The sequence below is a fragment of the Mobula birostris genome, chromosome 9 (assembly GCF_030028105.1).
Source record: "Mobula birostris isolate sMobBir1 chromosome 9, sMobBir1.hap1, whole genome shotgun sequence".
Classification (NCBI taxonomy): Eukaryota; Metazoa; Chordata; class Chondrichthyes; order Myliobatiformes; family Myliobatidae; genus Mobula; species Mobula birostris.
The window spans coordinates 103,509,499-103,529,676 of record NC_092378.1 but is presented as its reverse complement, the minus strand read 5'-3'; the positions used below and the strand labels follow the sequence as shown (position 1 = coordinate 103,529,676).

The 20,178-nt window shown below is 42.1% G+C and overlaps 1 protein-coding gene across 1 annotated transcript in view; it reads right to left on the bottom strand.

Moving 5' to 3' along the window:
• Nucleotides 1–11,670: 11,670 nt before the first annotated feature.
• Nucleotides 11,671–20,178, bottom strand: part of kdm8 (lysine (K)-specific demethylase 8) — a 119,147-nt gene continuing 110,639 nt past the window's right edge. The window contains exon 8 of the mRNA XM_072268493.1: nt 11,671–15,505. Within this exon, the coding sequence (XP_072124594.1) occupies nt 15,368–15,505 (138 nt within the window). The 3' untranslated portion in view covers nt 11,671–15,367. The remainder of the gene's footprint in view (nt 15,506–20,178) is intronic.

The following is a 20,178-nucleotide window of genomic DNA, read 5'->3' as shown; positions in this document are numbered from 1 at the left end:
AAGTGATGGATACAGCCCAGACCATCACGGCTGAAACCCTTCTCACCACTGAGCACATCTACCTGAAGCATTGCTGCAGGAAAGCAGCATCCATCATCAGAGACCCACACCACCCAGGACATGCTCCTTTCTCACTGCTGCCGTCAGGAAGAAGTTACAGGAGCCTCAGGATTCACGTCATCAGTTATTCCCCCTCAACCATCAGGGCCTTGAACTAAAGGGGATAATTTCACTCAGCTTCACTCACCCCATCATTGAGATGTTCCCACAGCCTGTGGACTCGCTTTCAGGGACTCTTCATCACATGCTCTAGATATTTATTGCTTGCTTGTTTGTTTGTTTGTCTGTATATTAATTTATTTATTATTTCTTTCTTTTTGTACTTGCACGGTTTATCATCTCATGCACGCTGGCTGGGTGCCTAAGTTAGTGTGGTGTTTCATTTATTCTGTTATGATTATCACTCTGTTATGAGTTTTATTGAGCACATCTGCAAGAAAATGAATCTCAGGGTTGTAAATGGTGACGTATATGTACTTTGATAACAAATTTACTTTGAACTTTTCTGGGAATGTGTAGGTCATTAACAGGACCACGTGAGCAAAGAGTGGCAAACCCTTGAGAGCAAAAGTGAAAATTCATCAGACAGTTTCCAGCGATTGTGGATTTGCTTCATGAGAAGTTGGAAGAAGAGGAGATCTTACCAAAAGGATTTTACAGGCCAGATAGAGAGAAGGCTCTGAAGCCTTAGATCTGGGAGCAGCTTTAGGATAAGGGGTGGGTGGTTTGGAATCAGGATGAGAAATACCTTCACTCATTGATGGTGAAACATTGTACTTTAAATTAAAGTCAAAGTCAAGTTGATGTATTATCGAAGTATGTTTATGTCACCATGTTTTACCTTGAGGTTAATTTTCTCAAAGGCAGGAAATCAAAAAATACAATAGATTTTACAAAAAACTATACATCAATAAAGACTGACAAACAATGAACGTGCAAAAAGTGATAAATAGTGCAAATAAAAAATCAATAAATAATACTGAGAACGTAAATTGTAGAGCCCTTGAAAATGAGTCTGTAGCTTGTGGAATCAGTTCAGAGTTGAGGTGAGTGACATTATCCATGTTGGTTCAGGAGTCTGATGGATGTAGGGTAATAACTGTTCCTAAACTTTGTGGCGTGGAACCTATGGCTTCTGTATTTCCTGCCCAATGAAGCGAAAAGAGAGCATGGCCTGGATGGTGGTAGTTAGTCCTTGATGACAGATGCTGCTTTCTTGTGGTAACCCCTTGTAAAATGTGGACAAAGATGGGGAGGTCACTGTCTGTGATGGACAGGGCTGCATCCACAACTTTTTGCATGTTTTTTTCTTTCTTGGCAGTGGTGCGTCCGTGCCCAGGTAATGCAATCAGTTGGGATATCTTCCACTGTGCATCTACAGAAGTTTGTCAAAGTTTTAGATGACACACTGAATCTATGCAAACTTCTAAGAAAGTAGAGGCACTGTTGTGTCTTCTTTGTGATGGCATTTACCTGCTGGTCCTAGAACAGAAACTCCGCTATGATAATGCCAAAGAATTGAAAGTTTCTGACCCTCCCAACCTCCAAACCCCTAATGAAGACTGAATCATGGACCTCTGGCTTCCTCCTCCTGTAGCCGATAATCAGCTCTTTGGTTTTGCTGACGTGGAGTGAGAGGTTGTTATTGTGTCACCATTCAACTGGAGATTTAATCTGCCTCCTATAAGCCAATACATCACCACTGTTGATTCAGCCACTGCAGTGGTATTGTCAGCAAACTTAAATATGGCATTGGAACTGCACTTAGCTGCACAATCATAGGTATAAAGTGGGTAGAGTAGGGGGCTAAGCACACGGCCTTCTGGTGCACTTGCGCTGATGGTGATTGAGGAGCCAACATTATTGACTGGGGTTTGCAAGGGAGGAAATTGAGGATAAAGTTGCACGGGGAGGTCTTGGAGATGAATGGCCAGTTTTGAGGGGACGATAGTGTTGAATGCTGAGCTGGAGTCAGCGAAGAACATCCTGATGTATGCATCATTGCCCAGACGTTCCAGAGCTGAGTGACAAGCCAATGAAGAGGCACCTGTTGCAATGGTAGGCAAATTGTAGTGGATCCTGGTCACTCCTCAGGCAGGAGTTGATATGTTTCATCACCAGCCTCTCAAAGCACCTCATCACAGTGGATGTAAGTGCTACTGGATGATAGTCATAGAGGCAGCTTGCCACGTCCTTCTTAGACACTGGCATGAGTGAAACCTGTTTGATGCATGTGGATACCTCCGACTGCTGAAGTGAAAGGATGAAGATGTCTGAACACTGCAGCTAGTTGATTAGCACAGCTCTTCAGTACTCAGCCAGGTATGCTGTTTGGGTCAGGTGCTTGTAGTGGATCCACCTTCCTGAAGGATGTTTTCACTTCAACCTCAAAGATGGAAATCACAGGGTCATAGGGGCCGTGGGGTTTGTGGAGGTGCCCCCATGTTCTGTCAGATCGAAGTGAGCTGAAGAGATGTTCAATTTTTTTGGGAGCAAAACTTTGTTGTTATTTCTGTTGCTTGGTTTTGCTTTGTAGGAGGTGATGCCATGCAAACTCTTAATATCATAGGTTGTGTTGTCATTCAAAATGCAGATTGCTGGTTTTCTGGACATGAAAGGAAACAGGATCCAGGACAAAAACAGAAAATGCTGAAAAAACTCAGCAGGAGATACTGCTAGAAGATGATGCTGACGCAGAAGATAAGTCATAATCCTAATGAACAGTGGTGAAAGCTCGAAGGAATGGGTGGTCTCCACTGTTTCTATCTCTTATGTTATGTTTTTAAAAAAGTCATACAATGTTAAACGTGAGGAACACTCACAACACGCTGGAGGAACTCAGCAGGTCGGGCAGAATCCGTGGAAAAGATCGGTCGACGTTTCGGGCCAGAACCCTTCGTCAGGACATTTCGGCCCGAAACATTGACCAATCTTTTCCGCAGATGCTGCCCGACCTGCTGAGTTCCTCCAGCATGTGGTGAGTGTTGCTTTGACCCCAGATTCTGCAGATTATTTTGTGTTAAACATGAGGATTTGTATAGGGTGGGAGAGATATGTACGGAGATCTTGAGATCAGGTCCTATTGAGCTGATTACCACCCAATTAGTCATCAGCAGGGTGGTGGAAGGTGTTGTTGATAGTGCTATCAAGCAGCACTTACTCACCACTGATGGGCTGCTTGGGTTCAGTAAAATCTACTGTTTTAACTGCTACAGGCAAGGCAGTCCTTGCCCTCCTCTGAGGGTGCAGACGGACTTCAATAGATCAGAATCAACATCAGGTTTATTATCATGTGTCATGAAATTTGTTATCTTAGCAGCAGCCGTTCAATGCAATATAATAATATAGATAAAATAGGTAAATCTATTACAGTAAGTAGATATATGTGTATTAAATAGCTACATTAAAAACAGTGCAAAAACAGAAACAATATTAAACAAAGTGAGGTAGTTTTGGTGGGTTCAGTGTCCATTTAGGAATCAGCTAGCAGGGGGGAAGAAGTTGTTTTTGTTCCACTGAGTGTGTGCCTTCAGGCTTCTGTACCTCCTTCCTGATGGTGACAATGAGAAGAGGGCATGCCCTGGGTGATGGGAGTCCTTAATAATGGACACTGCCTTTCTGAGGCACTGCTCCTCGATGGCAGGTTACAGGCAGTCCCATCTCCTGCAAAGCTCCCATTTCTGACAATTGTCTCTAAGCCGATTTCCATTAGTCTGAAATGTGTGCTTTCTTTTGTAGCTCACATTGCATCACTCCATGTACACCAGCTGTAGTTCTTTCAGGCCATTGAATAGTCACCCAAACACTGGAACAGAATTCAGTCATCAGTGAATACTATGAAGCAATTTTAAAAAATTGTATTATTACTAGCTTGAAAAATGGAAGAATTTACTTGAGAGTCAGATTTCTATGGGTCTGGACTGTGGTAATTTGGGAAGGCTCTGTACAGTGGACACACATATTTACTTAAGTTTGCATGTTGCTTGCTGGGAGCTCATGGGAACATTGCTGCCTGGTCTCCCAGTGACAGCTTTTCTCATCCTCCTTTGTCCTCTTTGTGTGTCCTATGACTATAAGATATAGGAACAGAATCAGGCCATTCAGCCCATCGAGGCTGCTCCACTATTCCATCATGGCTGATTTATTATCCCCCTCAACCCCATTCTACTGCCTTCTCCCTATAATCTTTAAGACCATTACTAATCAAGAACCTATCCACCTCTGTTTTAAATATAGTCAATGACTTGGCCTCCACAGCCACCTGTGGCAATGAATTCCACAGATTCACTACCCTCTGGCTAAAGAAATTCCTCATCTCTATTCTAAACAGGTGTCCCTCTGTTCTGAGGCTATGACCCCTGGTCCTAGACTCTCCCACTATAGGAAACATTCTCTCCCCATCTACCTGATCTGGGCCTTTAAATATTCAACAGGTTTCAGTGAGATTCCCCCCTCATTCTCTTAAACTCCAGCGAGTACAGGCCCAGAGCCATCCTCATATGTTAACAGAATCATACTTGGACCCTCTGGACCTCGTTCAATGCCAGCACATCATTTCTTAGATACGGGATCAAAACTGGTTGCAATACTCCAAGTGAGGCCTCAGCTTTTTTTTATATTCTTGTCCACTCAAAATGAATCCTAACATTGCATTTGCCTTCCTAACCACCAACTCAACCTGCAAGTTAACATTTAGGGAACCCTGCATGGGGTCTCCCAAACCCCTTTGCACCTCAGAATTTTGAATTTTATGCCTTTATTCCTTCTGTCAACTTCCCTACACTACATGCCATCTGCCACTTCTTTGCCCATTTCTCAATCTGTCTGAGTCCTTCTGCAGACTCCCTGCTACCTCAACACAACCTGCCCCTCTGTGTATCGTCCGCAAACTTGGCCACAAATCTATCAATTCTGTCATCCAAATCATTGGCATATAACATGAAAAGAGGTAGTCCCATACTGACCACTGCAGAACACCACCACTCAACGGCAGTTAAACAGTAAAGAACCCCTTTATTTCCAATCTTTGTCGCCTGCCAGTCAGCCAATCTTCTATTCATGCTAGTATTTTTCCTGTAATACCATGGGCTCTTAACTTGTTAAGCAGCCTCATGTGTGGTACCTTGTCAAAGGCTTTCTGAAAATCCAAGTAAGCAACATCCACTGACTCTCCTTTATCTCTCCTGACTCTTATTTCTTCAAAGAATTCATCAAATTTGTCAGGTAAGATTTCCCCTTTAGGAAACCATGCTGCCTTTGGCTTATTTTATCATGTGCCTCCAAGTACCCCAAAATCTTGTCCTTAATAATGTCCAATGTCTTCCCAACCACTGAAGTCAGGCTAACTGGCCTATCATTTCCTTTCTTCTGATCCCTCCCTTCTAAAAGAGTGGAGTTACATTTTCAATTATCACCCCCCCCCGGGAAACTATTCTAGAATTTAGTGATTCATGAAGGATCATTACTAATGCCTCTACAAACTCTTCAGCTACCTCTTTCAGAGCTCTGGGGTGAAGTCCACCTGGTCCAGGTGACGTATTTACCTTCAGACCTTCCAGCTTCCCAAGCACCTCCTCCTTAGAAATAGCAACAGCATTCGCTTCTGCCCCCTGACATCCACGAATTTCTGGCACACTACAAATCTCTTTCACAGTGAAGAGTAGTACAAAATATTTATTAAGTTCATCCACCATTTCTTAGTCCCCCATTACTAACTTTCCAGCGTCATTTTCCAGTTGTCCAATATCCACCATCACATCTCTTTTATTTTTTATATATCTGAAAATACATTTTGTATGATCTTTTATATTATTGGCAAGCTTACCTTCAGATTTAATCTTTTTTCTCCTTTTGGTTTTTAGTTGCCTTTGTCGTTTTTGAAAGCATCCTGATTCTCTAACTTCCCACAAAATTCTTGCTATTTCATATACCTTCTCCTTTGCTTTTATGCTAACTTTGACTTCCCTTTAAGAATTGAAAATACACATAGACTAAGATGTTAACTGTCCTGTACTATCACCAGTGGGATCATCGGTTGATCTGCCACCTGTCTTCAGGAGTTTCGGCTCGCTTATGATCAAGACTCCTTCGAGGTGGTGGGCCAGCAGTGCTAAAGCACCACCTCCCACTGGTGAGCTTAAAAACCTGGCATCTGCCTCTATCAGATTTGTTGGTCACTTCCATCCAACAGATAGTCTGCTCGCCAGGTGTCTATGCAACTACTGAAGGGTTTGCAAGATGTGTGTACACTGTCCGACTATCTGCCCCTCTGGGCGTACTTGGTCCACACCCATACTGATCCTGTTTCTGCTGCCTCAGCTACAGCCCTGCTGGTTGACTTGATCTCTCTTCTCGTGAAGCCAAGGTCACGCAGCCACTTCTGGAAAGTGAACGCAATAAACCCACGGCAGCCTACTTCAAATGGATAGCATGAGGCATGAGACCTTCCACCCTCTGTCTCTGCACTCTGATCTTAATTCTGCATACTTGGTTAACTTGCGCTCATGGGCTTCATCGATGTTGTCTTCCCAGGGGACTGTGAGTTCACCAACTTCAGTAACTGTCAGTAACTTCTCTACTGGTGTCAGACCATATGATTATATTTGGATGCAATGTGGTGAAAGCTATTTGCTTCAGGAAACTGCCTTTCCCGTCCAGGTCAACTTTGACACACCAATCATTGGCTGAAGAAAGTATGCTTGATCGTGGGCTTGCGTTGTTCTGTGCAGCATGGGGCATGAGATAAGTTGTGCTGCAGTACTCTCTGCTCAACCGCTTCTTTTACAACTTTGAGAACATTGTTATGTCTCCAAGTGTACATGCTGCTGGAAAGATTGACTCTGCATGCACTCAAAATATGTTGAAGTGTTCCCTTCTCGCCACAAGCAGCACACCTGTCTGTCTTATCTTCATATCAAGCAAAGGAGCCCCCCGCTGTTTGTTAGAGTAAGTGCTTGCCAGGTGATACTGAAGTTCTTGTTGAGAGATGTTAAGCTGCCCGCTCTTACTTTGTTCAAACAGTTTCTTTGTGAACTGGTGAGGGTTCTCAAAGAATGACTTTCTTGCCTTCTGTCTCTTCTTTCTGTTTTTTACATTGTGACTCTGCATGACGGAGTGATGCTAACAAGGGGCTTGGACCTGGTGGGAAAATGTTGAACAACAACATCTATCATCTCTTTAATTCCTAAAAAAGTTAAAGATTTATCTGATTGCGCCTCTTGTAGACCAATTTCTCTATTGAATGTGGATTTTAAAATTCTCTCTAAGATCTTGGCTAATAGACGAGAATATTTTACCTACAGTTATTTCCAATGACCAAACTGGATTTATTAAAAATAGATATTCACATTTTAACAGTCAAAGATGATTAAATATTGTTCACTCTTCTCCATCTAAAGAATCTGAATGTGTTGTTTCTCTTGATGCAGAGAAAGTCTTTGATAGGGTGGAGTGGTCTTACTTATTTGAGGTTTTGGAAAGATTTAATCTTGGCCCGGTATTTATTTCCTGGATTAAATTGATCTATCATGCTCCTATGGCTGCTGTTATAACTAGTAATCAAAAATCTCCCTACTTTAGATTACAAAGGGCTACTCAACAGAGATACCCTCTTAGCCCTTTATTATTTCACTTGGCCTTAGATCCCCTTGCTATTGCTCTTAGAGATTCTGACACTGTTCAGGGTATTAAGAGAGGGGACAAAGTACACAAGGTTTCGTTATATGCAGATGACCTGTTAGTTTATATTTCAGATCCTAGGAAATCTATTCCTTCTATGTTATCTATATTTTCTGAATTCAGTAGTTTTTCTGGGAATAAATTAAATTTACATAAAAGTGAGTTATTTCCTATTAATAATTACTGTGATCCAAATTATGAAGTACCTTTCAGTATTGCTAAAAATTACTTTACCTATTTTGGTATTAAAATTACTAAAAATTTTACTGGGAGCTTCTTTTCCCTTTTTGTTTTCTAAGATTAGTAGACAAGATTTTAATCCCATTATTAAACATACATTAAGAATTTGTTTTCAGTTTCATAGATTTTTTGAGTTAAATAATTTTATTCTTTCTCGTAATATCCATCTCAATTATTTTTTAAACCATCAATTTTGGATAAGGCCTTTTAAATTTGGAAAACCAAGGGAATATTAACTTTTTCAGATTTGTTTTTAGGGGACTGTTTAATGTCTTTTTCTCAGTTAGTGGATAAATATGATTTATCTAATGTACACTTTTTTAGATATTTACAAATTAGGAATTTTTTACATGGTTTGTGCCGAATTACCCTTCTGCTTATCCACCTAATATGACAGATGCTCTCTTTCAGTTTAAACCATTTCAAAAAAGGTTGATAGCTATAATCTATAAACGGTTATTGAACTCACGAATGATATCTAATGATAAAATTAAACGCGCTTGGGAATCGGAATTTCAATAGTCATTTTCTGACAATCAATGTAGTAAAATTTTTCATTTGGTTAACAACTCATTTATTAGTGCCCGTCATTCCTTGATACAGCTCAAGGTAGTGCATCAGGCCCATATGTCAAAGGATAAACTAGCGTGTATCTTCTCCAATATCAATCCTACTTGTAACAGATGTAATACTGAGCTGGCCATTTTAACTCATACGTATCGGTCTTGTATAAAGCTAGATAACTTTTGGAGAGATGTTTTTAAAATACTATAGAAAATTTTGGATCTGGATCTACTACCTAATTTGCTTACGGCAATTTTTGGGATTTTCCCATCGAAAGCAGGAAATATTCCTGTTTCTGCTCAATGTATGATAGCCTTTTTGACCTTACTGGCTAGGAGAGCCATTTTATTGAAGTGGAAGGATTCTAATCCACCTACGGTCTTTTACTGGCTCTCCTCCGTTATGTCCTGTTTAAGTTTAGAGAAAATAAGAAGTCGGACATTTGATACATCCTTTAAATTAGAGTTAATCTGGTGACCTTTTATCCAATATTTTCATTTAATTTGATTTATTACTCTTTCAATCTATTTGTTCGAAGTTTTAGATTTGATCAGAAAGTCTTTCTTTCTTATTCTTTGGTCATATCCTCAAAATGGACTGCCAAGTCCCTTTTTTTTGGTTTCTTTTTATATAGTATAGTGGGGTTTTTTTTACTCTTCATTTAAAACTCAGTGTTTTTTTCTTTTCTCTTCATAAACTGATGAGGAGAATTTCTGTTTTCAGTTTTTAAATTATATATTTTATACTAGTTTAACAATATCTATCTCAATCTTGGTTTGTATTGTTACTGATATATATATTTGAGATAATTCTCCTCTTGATTGTATTTATGCTCCTTTTAAATCAATAAAAAGATTAATGAAGTAAGAAAGAAAGAACAACACCTATCTTGGAATGTTCTGTGGCAGATGGAACCGCTCTGCATTTCTTTTCTATGCAGAGCAGCATACGACCTGCTCCCAACACCTGCCAACCTCAGCAAAGAAAAATACTTCCTCTTCTTTGAAATGTATCTATCCGGTGCCTTCTGAATTGCTTCCAGAAGCTCCAGACATTGCTGTTCTGTGCTGCTAGTGTCCCCTTCCAATCAAACTTGGCCAGCTCCTCTCATGCTTTTGGAATGTGCCAGTGTTTGGAGTGGCTTTGGCTCGTCAGACTTGGGCAAGGTACATTTTCTTTTAAGTTACTCTGTCTCTGTTCTTATTTGTTCATTCGTCTATTAGTGCATGCTATAGTGAGAATGGCTCCAGGGGCATTGTTTTGTACTGCACGTGGGGGGCGGAAGTCTGGGAGACTTCCAGTATAAGCACCTCTGCACCAAGAGCACCGAGCTGCGGCTCCTGCAAGAACGTATTAAGGAACTGGAGCTGATGCTCGATGACCTTTGGCTCATACAGAAGAATGAGGAAGTGACAGACAGGAGCCTCGGGGAGGCAGCCACCCCTAGGTTGCAGGAGCCAGGTAACTGGGTGACAGTCAGGAGAAGGAGGGGAAATGCATGGCCAGTGCAGAGTACACCGGTGGCAGTCCCTCTCAATAATAGGTATATAACTTTCAATACTGTTGACAGGGACAACCTACTGGGGCAGAGCCACAGTGCTGGCTCTCTGGCACTGAGTCTGGTGCTGTGGCTCAAAAGAGCAGAGAGGGGAAGAGGACTGCAGTGTCTTCAGGAGATTCCATAGTCAGAGGAACAGAGACGAGGTTCTGTGGGTGCGATAGAGGCAGCTGGATGGTACGTTGCCTCCCTGATGCCACGATCAGTGATGTCTCAGATTGTGTCAATGGCATTCTCAAGGGTCAGGGTGAGCAGCCAGAACTCTTGGTACAGATTGGCACCAATGACATGGGTAGACAAGGTGAGGCGGTCCTGAAGAGGGATTTTATGGAGCTGGGTAGAAAGCTGAGAAACAGGACCTCCAGGGCAATAATTGCTGGATTGCTGCCTGTGTCACATGCCAGTGAGGGTAAGAATAGGCTGATTTGGCAGGGGAATGTGTGGTTGAGGAACTGTGCATGGGCCAGGGGTTCAGATTTATTGATCATTGGGATCTCTTCTGGGAAGGTATGACGTGTACAAAAGGGATGGGTTATACCTGAACCTGAGGGGAACCAATATCCTTGCGGGCAGGTTGACTAGAGATGTTCGAGTGGGTTTTATCTAATTTGGCAGTGGGGTGGGAAATGGAGTGATATTGCTGAAGATGAGGTAGTTGGGTTACAAACGAAAGCAATGTGTAGTGAGACTCCTGGCAAGGAGAGGCAGATGATAGGGCAAAATTGCAGTCAACAGGATGAGTTGCAATGTAAACGGTGGACAGAATTGAACAGGGTGAATACAGGACTGAAGGTGTTATAACTGAATGTGCAGTACACAGAAAATGGACAATGAACTTGCAGCACAGTTACAGATTGGCAGGTACGGTGTTGTGGGCATCACTGAGTCACGGCTGAAAAAGATTATTGCTGGGAGCTTAATGTCCAAGGTTGCACATTGTATTGAAAGGACAGGCAGGAAGACAGAGAGGATGGTGTGACTCTGTTGGTAAAAAATGAAATTAAATCATTAGAAAGAGGTGACATAAGATTGGAAGGTGTTGAGTCATTGTGGATAAAGCTAAGGAGCTGCAAGTGTAAAAAGACCCTGACGGGAGTAATGTAAAACACTCCCAAACAGTAGTAAGGATGTAGACTACAATGGGAGATAGAAAATGCATGCCAAAAAGGACAATGGTATTTGAGTTCGAGTTCATAGGACCAGATGCTTCAATCCATTTGATAAGCAGATCCTAACTGGGGTCATAGGTTAGAGATTTTGAGATGGGGCTTGGTGGGTGAGAGGTGCTTCCTAGGGGTCATCAGGTGGGCACCCTCCTGATTAGATGTTTCGTCAGTTTAAAAGGAAAGGTGATGTAACACAATGGTAAACATGCCTCTGTCCCAACTTTTGTTGAGTGTGTTGCAGCCATCAAATTCTAAATTTGTGTATGTTTACAAAATACCATTAAGTTGGTCAGTAAAACTATTGAAAATCTTTTCTGTGTACTTTTGTCAGTTAAATAAAGGTTCACGTGAATTAACGTATCACAGATTTTTGTTTTTATTGCATTTTGCAAAATATCCCAACTTTTCTGGAAATGGGGTTTGTAGATAAAATAGGTAAATCTTTTACAGTAAGTAGATATATGTGTATTAAATAGCTACATTAAAAACCATGCAAAAACAGAAACAATATTAAACAAAGTGAGGTAGTTTTGGTGGGTTCAGTGTCCATTTAGGAATCAGCTAGCAGGGGGGAAGAAGTTGTTTTTGTTCCACTGAGTGTGTGCCTTCAGGCTTCTGTACCTCCTTCCTGATGGTGACAATGAGAAGAGGGCATGCCCTGGGTGATGGGAGTCCTTAATAATGGACACTGCCTTTCTGAGGCACTGCTCCTCGATGGCAGGTTACAGGCAGTCCCATCTCCTGCAAAGCTCCCATTTCTGACAATTGTCTCTAAGCCGATTTCCATTAGTCTGAAATGTGTGCTTTCTTTTGTAGCTCACATTGCATCACTCCATGTACACTAGCTGTAGTTCTTTCAGGCCATTGAATAGTCACCCAAACACTGGAACAGAATTCAGTCATCAGTGAATACTATGAAGCAATTTTAAAAAATTATATTATTACTAGCTTGAAAAATGGAAGAATTTACTTGAGAGTCAGATTTCTATGGGTCTGGACTGTGGTAATTTGGGAAGGCTCTGTACAGTGGGCACACATATTTACTTAAGTTTGCATGTTTCTTGCTGGGAGCTCATGGGAACATTGCTGCCTGGTCTCCTAGTGACAGCTTTTCTCATCCTCCTCCACCCACTTGTCCTTTTTGTGTGTCCTATGACTATAAGATATAGGAACAGAATCAGGCCATTCAGCCCATCGAGGCTGCTCCACCATTCCATCATGGCTGATTTATTATCCCCCTCAACCCCATTCTCCTGCCTTCTCCCTATAATCTTTAAGACCATTACTAATCAAGGACCTATCCACCTCTTTTTTAAATATGGCCAATGACTTGGCCTCCACAGCCACCTGTGGCAATGAATTCCACAGATTCACCACCCTCTGGCTAAAGAAATTCCTCATTTCTATTCTAAACAGATGTCCCTCTGTTCTGAGGCTATGACCCCTGGTCCTAGACTCTCCCACTATAGGAAACATTCTCTCCCCATCTACCTGATCTGGGCCTTTAAATATTCAACAGGTTTCAGTGAGATTCCCCCCTCATTCTCTTAAACTCCAGCGAGTACAGCCCCGGAGCCATCCTCATATGTTAACAGAATCATACTTGGACCCTCTGGACCTCGTTCAATGCCAGCACATCATTTCTTAGATAAGGGATCAAAACTGGTTGCAATACTCCAAGTGAGGCCTCACCAGTGCTTTATAAAGCCTCAGCTTTTTTTTTATATTCTTGTCCACTCAAAATGAATCCTAACATTGCATTTGCCTTCCTAACCACCAACTCAACCTGCAAGTTAACATTTAGGGAACCCTGCATGGGGTCTCCCAAACCCCTTTGCACCTCAGAATTTTGAATTTTATGCCTTTATTCCTTCTGTCAACTTCCCTACACTACATGCCATCTGCCACTTCTTTGCCCATTTCTCAATCTGTCTGAGTCCTTCTGCAGACTCCCTGCTACCTCAACACAACCTGCCCCTCTGTGTATCGTCCGCAAAATTGGCCACAATTCTATCAATTCTGTCATCCAAATCATTGGCATATAACATGAAAAGAGGTAGTCCCATACTGACCACTGCAGAACACCACCACTCAACGGCAGTTAAACAGTAAAGAACCCCTTTATTTCCAATCTTTGTCGCCTGCCAGTCAGCCAATCTTCTATTCATGCTAGTATTTTTCCTGTAATACCATGGGCTCTTAACTTGTTAAGCAGCCTCATGTGTGGTACCTTGTCAAAGGCTTTCTGAAAATCCAAGTAAGCAACATCCACTGACTCTCCTTTATCTCTCCTGACTCTTATTTCCTCAAAGAATTCATCAAATTTGTCAGGTAAGATTTCCCCTTTAGGAAACCATGCTGCCTTTGGCTTATTTTATCATGTGCCTCCAAGTACCCCAAAATCTTGTCCTTAATAATGTCCAATGTCTTCCCAACCACTGAAGTCAGGCTAACTGGCCTATCATTTCCTTTCTTCTGATCCCTCCCTTCTAAAAGAGTGGAGTTACATTTTCAATTATCACCCCCCCCCCGGGAAACTATTCTAGAATTTAGTGATTCATGAAGTCCACTTGGTCCAGGTGACGTATTTACCTTCAGACCTTCCAGCTTCCCAAGCACCTCCTCCTTAGAAATAGCAACAGCGTTTGCTTCTGCCCACTGACATCCACGAATTTCTGGCACACTACAAATCTCCTTCACAGTAAAGAGTAGTACAAAATATTTATTAAGTTCATCCACCATTTCTTAGTCCCCCATTACTAACTTTCCAGCGTCATTTTCCAGTTGTCCAATATCCACCATCACCTCTCATTTATTTTTTATATATCTGAAAATACTTCTTGTATGATCTTTTATATTATTGGCAAGCTTACCTTCAGATTTCATCTTTTTTCTCCTTTTGGTTTTTAGTGGCCTTTGTTGTTTTTGAAAGCATCCTGATTCTCTAACTTCCCACAAAATTCTTGCTATTTCATATACCTTCTCCTTTGCTTTTATGCTAACTTTGACTTCCCTTGTCAGCCACAGTCGTGTCATCCTCCCTTTAAGAATTGAAAATACACTTAGACTAAGATGTTAACTGTCCTGTGCTATCACCAGTGGGATCATCGGTTGATCTGCCACCTGTCTTCAGGAGTTTCGGCTCGCTTATGATCAAGACTCCTTCGAGGTGGTGGGCCAGCAGTGCTAAAGCACCACCTCCCACTGGTGAGCTTAAAAACCTGGCATCTGCCTCTATCAGATTTGTTGGTCACTTCCATCCAACAGATAGTCTGCTCGCCAGGTGTCTATGCAACTACTGAAGGGTTTGCAAGATGTGTATACACTGTCTGACTATCTGCCCCTCTGGACATACTTGGTCCACACCCATGCTGATCCTGTTTCTGCTGCCTCAGCTACAGCCCTGCTGGTTGACTTGATCTCTCTTCTCGTGAAGCCAAGGTCACGCAGTCACTTCTGGAAAGTGAACGCAATAAAGTCACAGCAACCAACTTCGAATGGATAGCATGAGACCTTCCACCCTCTGTCTCTGCACTCTGATCTTAAATCTGCATACTTGGTTAACTTGCGCTCATGGGCTTCATCGATGTTGTCTTCCAAGGGGACTGTGAGTTCACCAATAACCACTTCTCTACTGGTGTCAGACCATATGATTATATTTGGATGCAATGTGGTGAAAGCTATTTGCTTCAGGAAACTGCCTTTCCCGTCCAGGTCAACTTTGACACACCAATCATTGGCTGAAGAAAGTATGCTTGATCGTGGGCTTGCGTTGTTCTGTGCAGCATGGGGCATGAGATAAGTTGTGCTGCAGTACTCTCTGCTCAACCGCTTCTTTTACAACTTTGAGAACATTGTTATGTCTCCAAGTGTACATGCTGCTGGAAAGATTGACTCTGCATGCACTCAAAATATGTTGAAGTGTTCCCTTCTCGCCACAAGCAGCACACCTGTCTGTCTTATCTTCATATCAAGCAAAGGAGCCCCCCGCTGTTTGTTAGAGTAAGTGCTTGCCAGGTGATACTGAAGTTCTTGTTGAGAGATGTTAAGCTGCCCGCTCTTACTTTGTTCAAACAGTTTCTTTGTGAACTGGTGAGGGTTCTCAAAGAACGATTTTCTTGCCTTCTGTCTCTTCTTTCTCTTTTTTACATCGTGACTCTGCATGACGGAGTGATGCTAACAAGGAGCTTGGACCTGATGGGAAAGTGTTGAACAATATCATCTGGCACCTCTTTAATTCCTGAAAAAGATAAAGATTTATCTAAATGTGCCTCTTATAGACTGATTTCTCTATTGAATGTGGATTTTAAAATTCTCTCTGAGATTTTGGCTAATAGACTTGAGAATATTTTACCTACAGTTATTTCCAATGACCAAACTGGATTTATTAAAAATAGATATTCACACTTTAACAGTCGAAGATTATTAAATACTATTCACTCTTCCCCATCTAAAGAATCTGAATGTGTTGTTTCTCTTGATGCAGAGAAAGTCTTTGATAGGGTGGAGTGGTCTTACTTATTTGAGGTTTTGGAAAGATTTAATCTTGGCCCGGGATTTATTTCCTGGATTAAATTGACCTATCATGCTCCTATGGCTGCTGTTATAACTAGTAATCAAAAATCTCCCTACTTTAGATTACAAAGGGCTACTCGACAGGGATACCCTCTTAGCCCTTTATTATTTCACTTGGCCTTAGATCCCCTTGCTATTGCTCTTAGAGATTCTGACACTGTTCAGGGTATTAAGAGAGGGGACAAAGTACACAAGGTTTCGTTATATGCAGATGACCTGTTAGTTTATATTTCAGATCCTAGGAAATCTATTCCTTCTATGTTATCTATATTTTCTGAATTCAGTAGTTTTTCTGGGAATAAATTAAATTTACATAAAAGTGGGTTATCTGCTATTAATAATTACTCTGATCCAAATCATCAAGTACCTTTTAGTATTGCTAAAAATTACTTTACCTATCTTGGTATTAAAATTACTAAAATGTTTACTGGGAGGCTCTCTTCCCTTTTTGTTTTCTAAGATTAGTAGACAAGATTTTAATCCCATTATTAAACATATATTAAGAATTTGGTTTCAGTTTCGTAGATTTTTTGAGTTAAATAATTTGAGATGGGGCTTGGTGGGTGAGAGATGTTTCCCAGAGGTCATCAGGTGGGCCCCCTCCTGATTAGATGTTTCGTCAATTTAAGCCCACTACATCTCCAGAGGGTTCAACAGTGCGACCTGACATCCCAGATGCACCCACCCCTTCACATCTGACTACCCATGGGCCCAGACGCCGTCACTCCCTTTCATCCTTAACCAGTGGCTGCTTCGCTCGGCTGTCTGCGAGAGTTCTTTTATAGCTTGCCGCCGGCCCTGTCCTTGGACTCCCAGCATCTTCAGCAATCCGATTGTGGAAGTAGCTGCAAACCCTCTGCAGCCAACCTCTACTGGGAGAATCTGCACCTTCCATCGACGCTGCCTAGCACCTGCGGCCAGCTCAGCGTATCTCATACGTCTCACAGACTGCACCTTCCCAGGGCCCTGTGAGCTCCGAGATTACTACAGCCTTCAGACTGCTGGACCACAAGACCAAGTCTGGTCTGAGGGTGGCAGTGGCTATCTCCGGGGGAAATATTAGTCTTTTGTCAAGGTCAACAGCCATGCTCCAGTCATGAGCAGGTTTCCATATGCTTGACATCAACCTTGTCACCGAGGGAGGAACCTTCCGTCCTTGCTGGACAAAGGGGATGGTGGTTCTCCCACTCATATGGCGCTTAGAGTTGTTATTCAGCTGCCTTTGCTTCTCCACAATGGATGCCAAACATCTGACGACCTGGTTGTGCCTCTATGTGTTTGCTGTTCTTCCACAAAGTGGACATGCTGGGTCTTCACCGAGCCGTTGGTTCTGATTTTTGCAAGTTGGGAGAACATCATAAACTGCTCTTATAACGAAGCTAATCTTTCTTCCTTCCTTTTCCCATAAGTCTTTCCAGCTGAATTATCTTTCTCAATGTTTTCCCACCTTGTCCACTGTCCCATTTTTGCCTCAGACGCTGCTCTTGCATACCTCATCTGCTCCTCCTGTCACTGTACTTCCTCCACCACCATAGCTCGCCTTCGGTTTTGTGTTGTTGCCTTTTGCCAAATGGGCCTATTTGAGCCTGTGTGAAGGCCCCCTCTTCCAGACTGCACCTGGCCCAGCATGACTGCACACCCCAGTGCTGCTTTTGTCTGATTTACTGACTCTGCTAGACACCACTTTCTTCCTGTTAAGGTCCTGGGTGCAGTATCCTGGACAACACTGTCATGAGAATCCGAGACAACCATCTCAAGCCTCAGCCTGGCACACTTGAACTCTTCAGTCAGCCCATGACAGGCAACTCCAGAGCTCCTTTGCCATACAGGTAGATGTTACTTAGCGATCTTGGTAGGCCCATCCACTTCTTAATGAAGGAATTAACTGTCCTCTCCAGCTTTTCAACATGAGTGATGGGGACTTCATACGGAGTCAGTGGCCACAACACCTGAGATAGCAATCCAAGCTGAAGACACCAGAGCTTGAGGTTTCCCGGCAGCAAGGTCTTGTTGATGGCTTTAAGCCCTTCGATGATTTCTTCTCTCAGCAGTTTCACTTGATTTTTATCATTGAAGTTTACCCCAAGCTTTTAACTAGCATTTCTGACGCAGTGTCAGATTATTTTTCAGTGTCATAGCACAAAGGTTATCTAACTTCCCTGGAGAAAAACAACTTCATTGACACACATGCAGAAGGTAGGGATGCCGGGTTTCTCTGGCTGCTTGGAACACACAAGTATAATTTGGCATCAAATACAAACTGCTACAAGTGAAAGAAAAGAGCTTCATGTCATCTTCCTGGACCTAGCCAATACCTTTGGGTTGGTCTCACATAACCTCCTTTGGCCTTCCTTTGAATTCTTCCGTGTATCAGATTCTTGGGAAACTGAAAGGTCCCAAGTCAGCTGGACCAGATGGTGTACGCCCAGTGTTCTGGAATAAGTAGCTGAAGAGATTGTGGAGGCATTAGAAGTTATCTTTCAAGAATCACCAGATTTTGGAATGGTTCCAGAAGACTGGAAAATTGCAAATGTCAGCTCAGTCTTGAAGAAGGGAGAGAGGCGGAAGAAAGGAAATTATAGGCTAGTTAGTCTGACTTCAGTGGTTGGGATGATGTTGGAGTTGATTGTTAAGGATGTGGTTTTGGGGTACTTGGAGGCTCATGATAAAATAGACTGTGGTCAGCATGGTTTCCTCAAGGGAAAATCTTGCCTGACAAATCTGTTAGAATTCTTTGTAGAAACAAACAGGATAGACAAAGGAGAATTGCTTGATGTTGTGTACTTGGATTTTCAGAAGCCTTTTGACAAGGTGCCACACATGAGGCTGCTTAACAAACCATGAGCCCATGGTATTAGAAGAAAGATTCTAGCATGGATAAAGCAGTGGCTGATTGGCAGGAGGCAAAGAGTGGGAATAAATGGAGCCTTTTCTGACTGTGTGCCAGTGACTAGTGGTGTTCCACAGGGGTCTGTGTTGGGACCGATTCTTTTTATGTTATATGTCAATGATTTGGATGATGGAATTGATGGTTTTATTGCAAAGTTTGCACATGATACGAAGATTGGTGGAGGGAAAAGTATTTCTGAGGAAGTCAAGAGGCTATGGAGGGACTTAGACAGATTAGGAGAACGGGCAAAGAAGTGGAAGATGGAATACAGTGAAAGGAAATGTATGGTCGTGCACTTTGGTACAAGAAATGAAAGGATTGATTATTTTCTAAATGGTGAGAAAATATGAAAATTTGAGGCACACAGGATTTGGGAGTCCTTGTGCAAGATTCCCTAAAGGTTTATTTGCAGTTTGAGTCTGTGGTGAGGAAGGCAAATGCAATGTTAGCTTTCATTTCAGGAGGACTAGAATATAAAAGCAAGGACGGAATGTTGAGACTTTTTAAAGCACTGGTGAAGCCTCATTTGGAGTATTGTGAGGAGTTTTAGGCCCCTTATCTTACACAGGATGTGCTGAAAATGGAGAGGTTTCAAAGGGGTTCCAGGATTAAAAGGCTAGTCATATGAAGAGTGTTTGATGGTTCTAGGCCTGTATTCACTGGAAATCAGAAGAATGAGGGGTGACCTAATTGAAACCTATTTAATTGGTGAAAGGCCTTGAAAAAGTGGATGTGGAAAGGTTGTTTCCTATAATGGGATTGTCTAAGATCAGAGGACACAGCCTCAGAATACAGGGGCGTCCTTTTAGAATGGAGATGAGGAATTTCTTTAGCCAGAGCGTAGTGAATCTGGGGAATTTGTTGCCACAGGCAGCTGTGGAAGCCAAGTCTTTATGTATATTTAAGGCAGAGGTTGATAGACTCTTGATTGGTCAGGGCATGAAGGGTTATGGGGAGAAGGCAGGAGATTGGGGCTGAGAGGAAAAATTGATCAGCCATGATGAAATGGTGGAGCAGACTTGATAGGCCAAATGGAATAAGATATAGAAACACAATTTTGTTTCTATATCTTATGGTCTTATGGCCTCTGTAATTCCCTTTACTCCACTGTAATACTGATACATCTGACTTTTACTTCTCCCTCTCAAACTGCAGGATAAAGTCTGTCATATCATGATCACTCTCTCCTAAGGGTTCCTTTACCTTAAGCACCCTAATCAAATCTGTGTCATTACAAAAGACCCAATCCAATTGTCTTTTCCCTATTGGGCTCATCCACAAGCTGCTCCACAAAGTTACCTCATAAGCATTCTTTGGATTCAGCACCAACCTGATTTACCCAATCTACCTGCATATTGAAATCCCCTTGACCATCATAACATTGCCCTTTTCACAAGCCTTTTCTATTTTCTTTGTAATTTCTACCCACATCCTGGCTACTGTTCAGA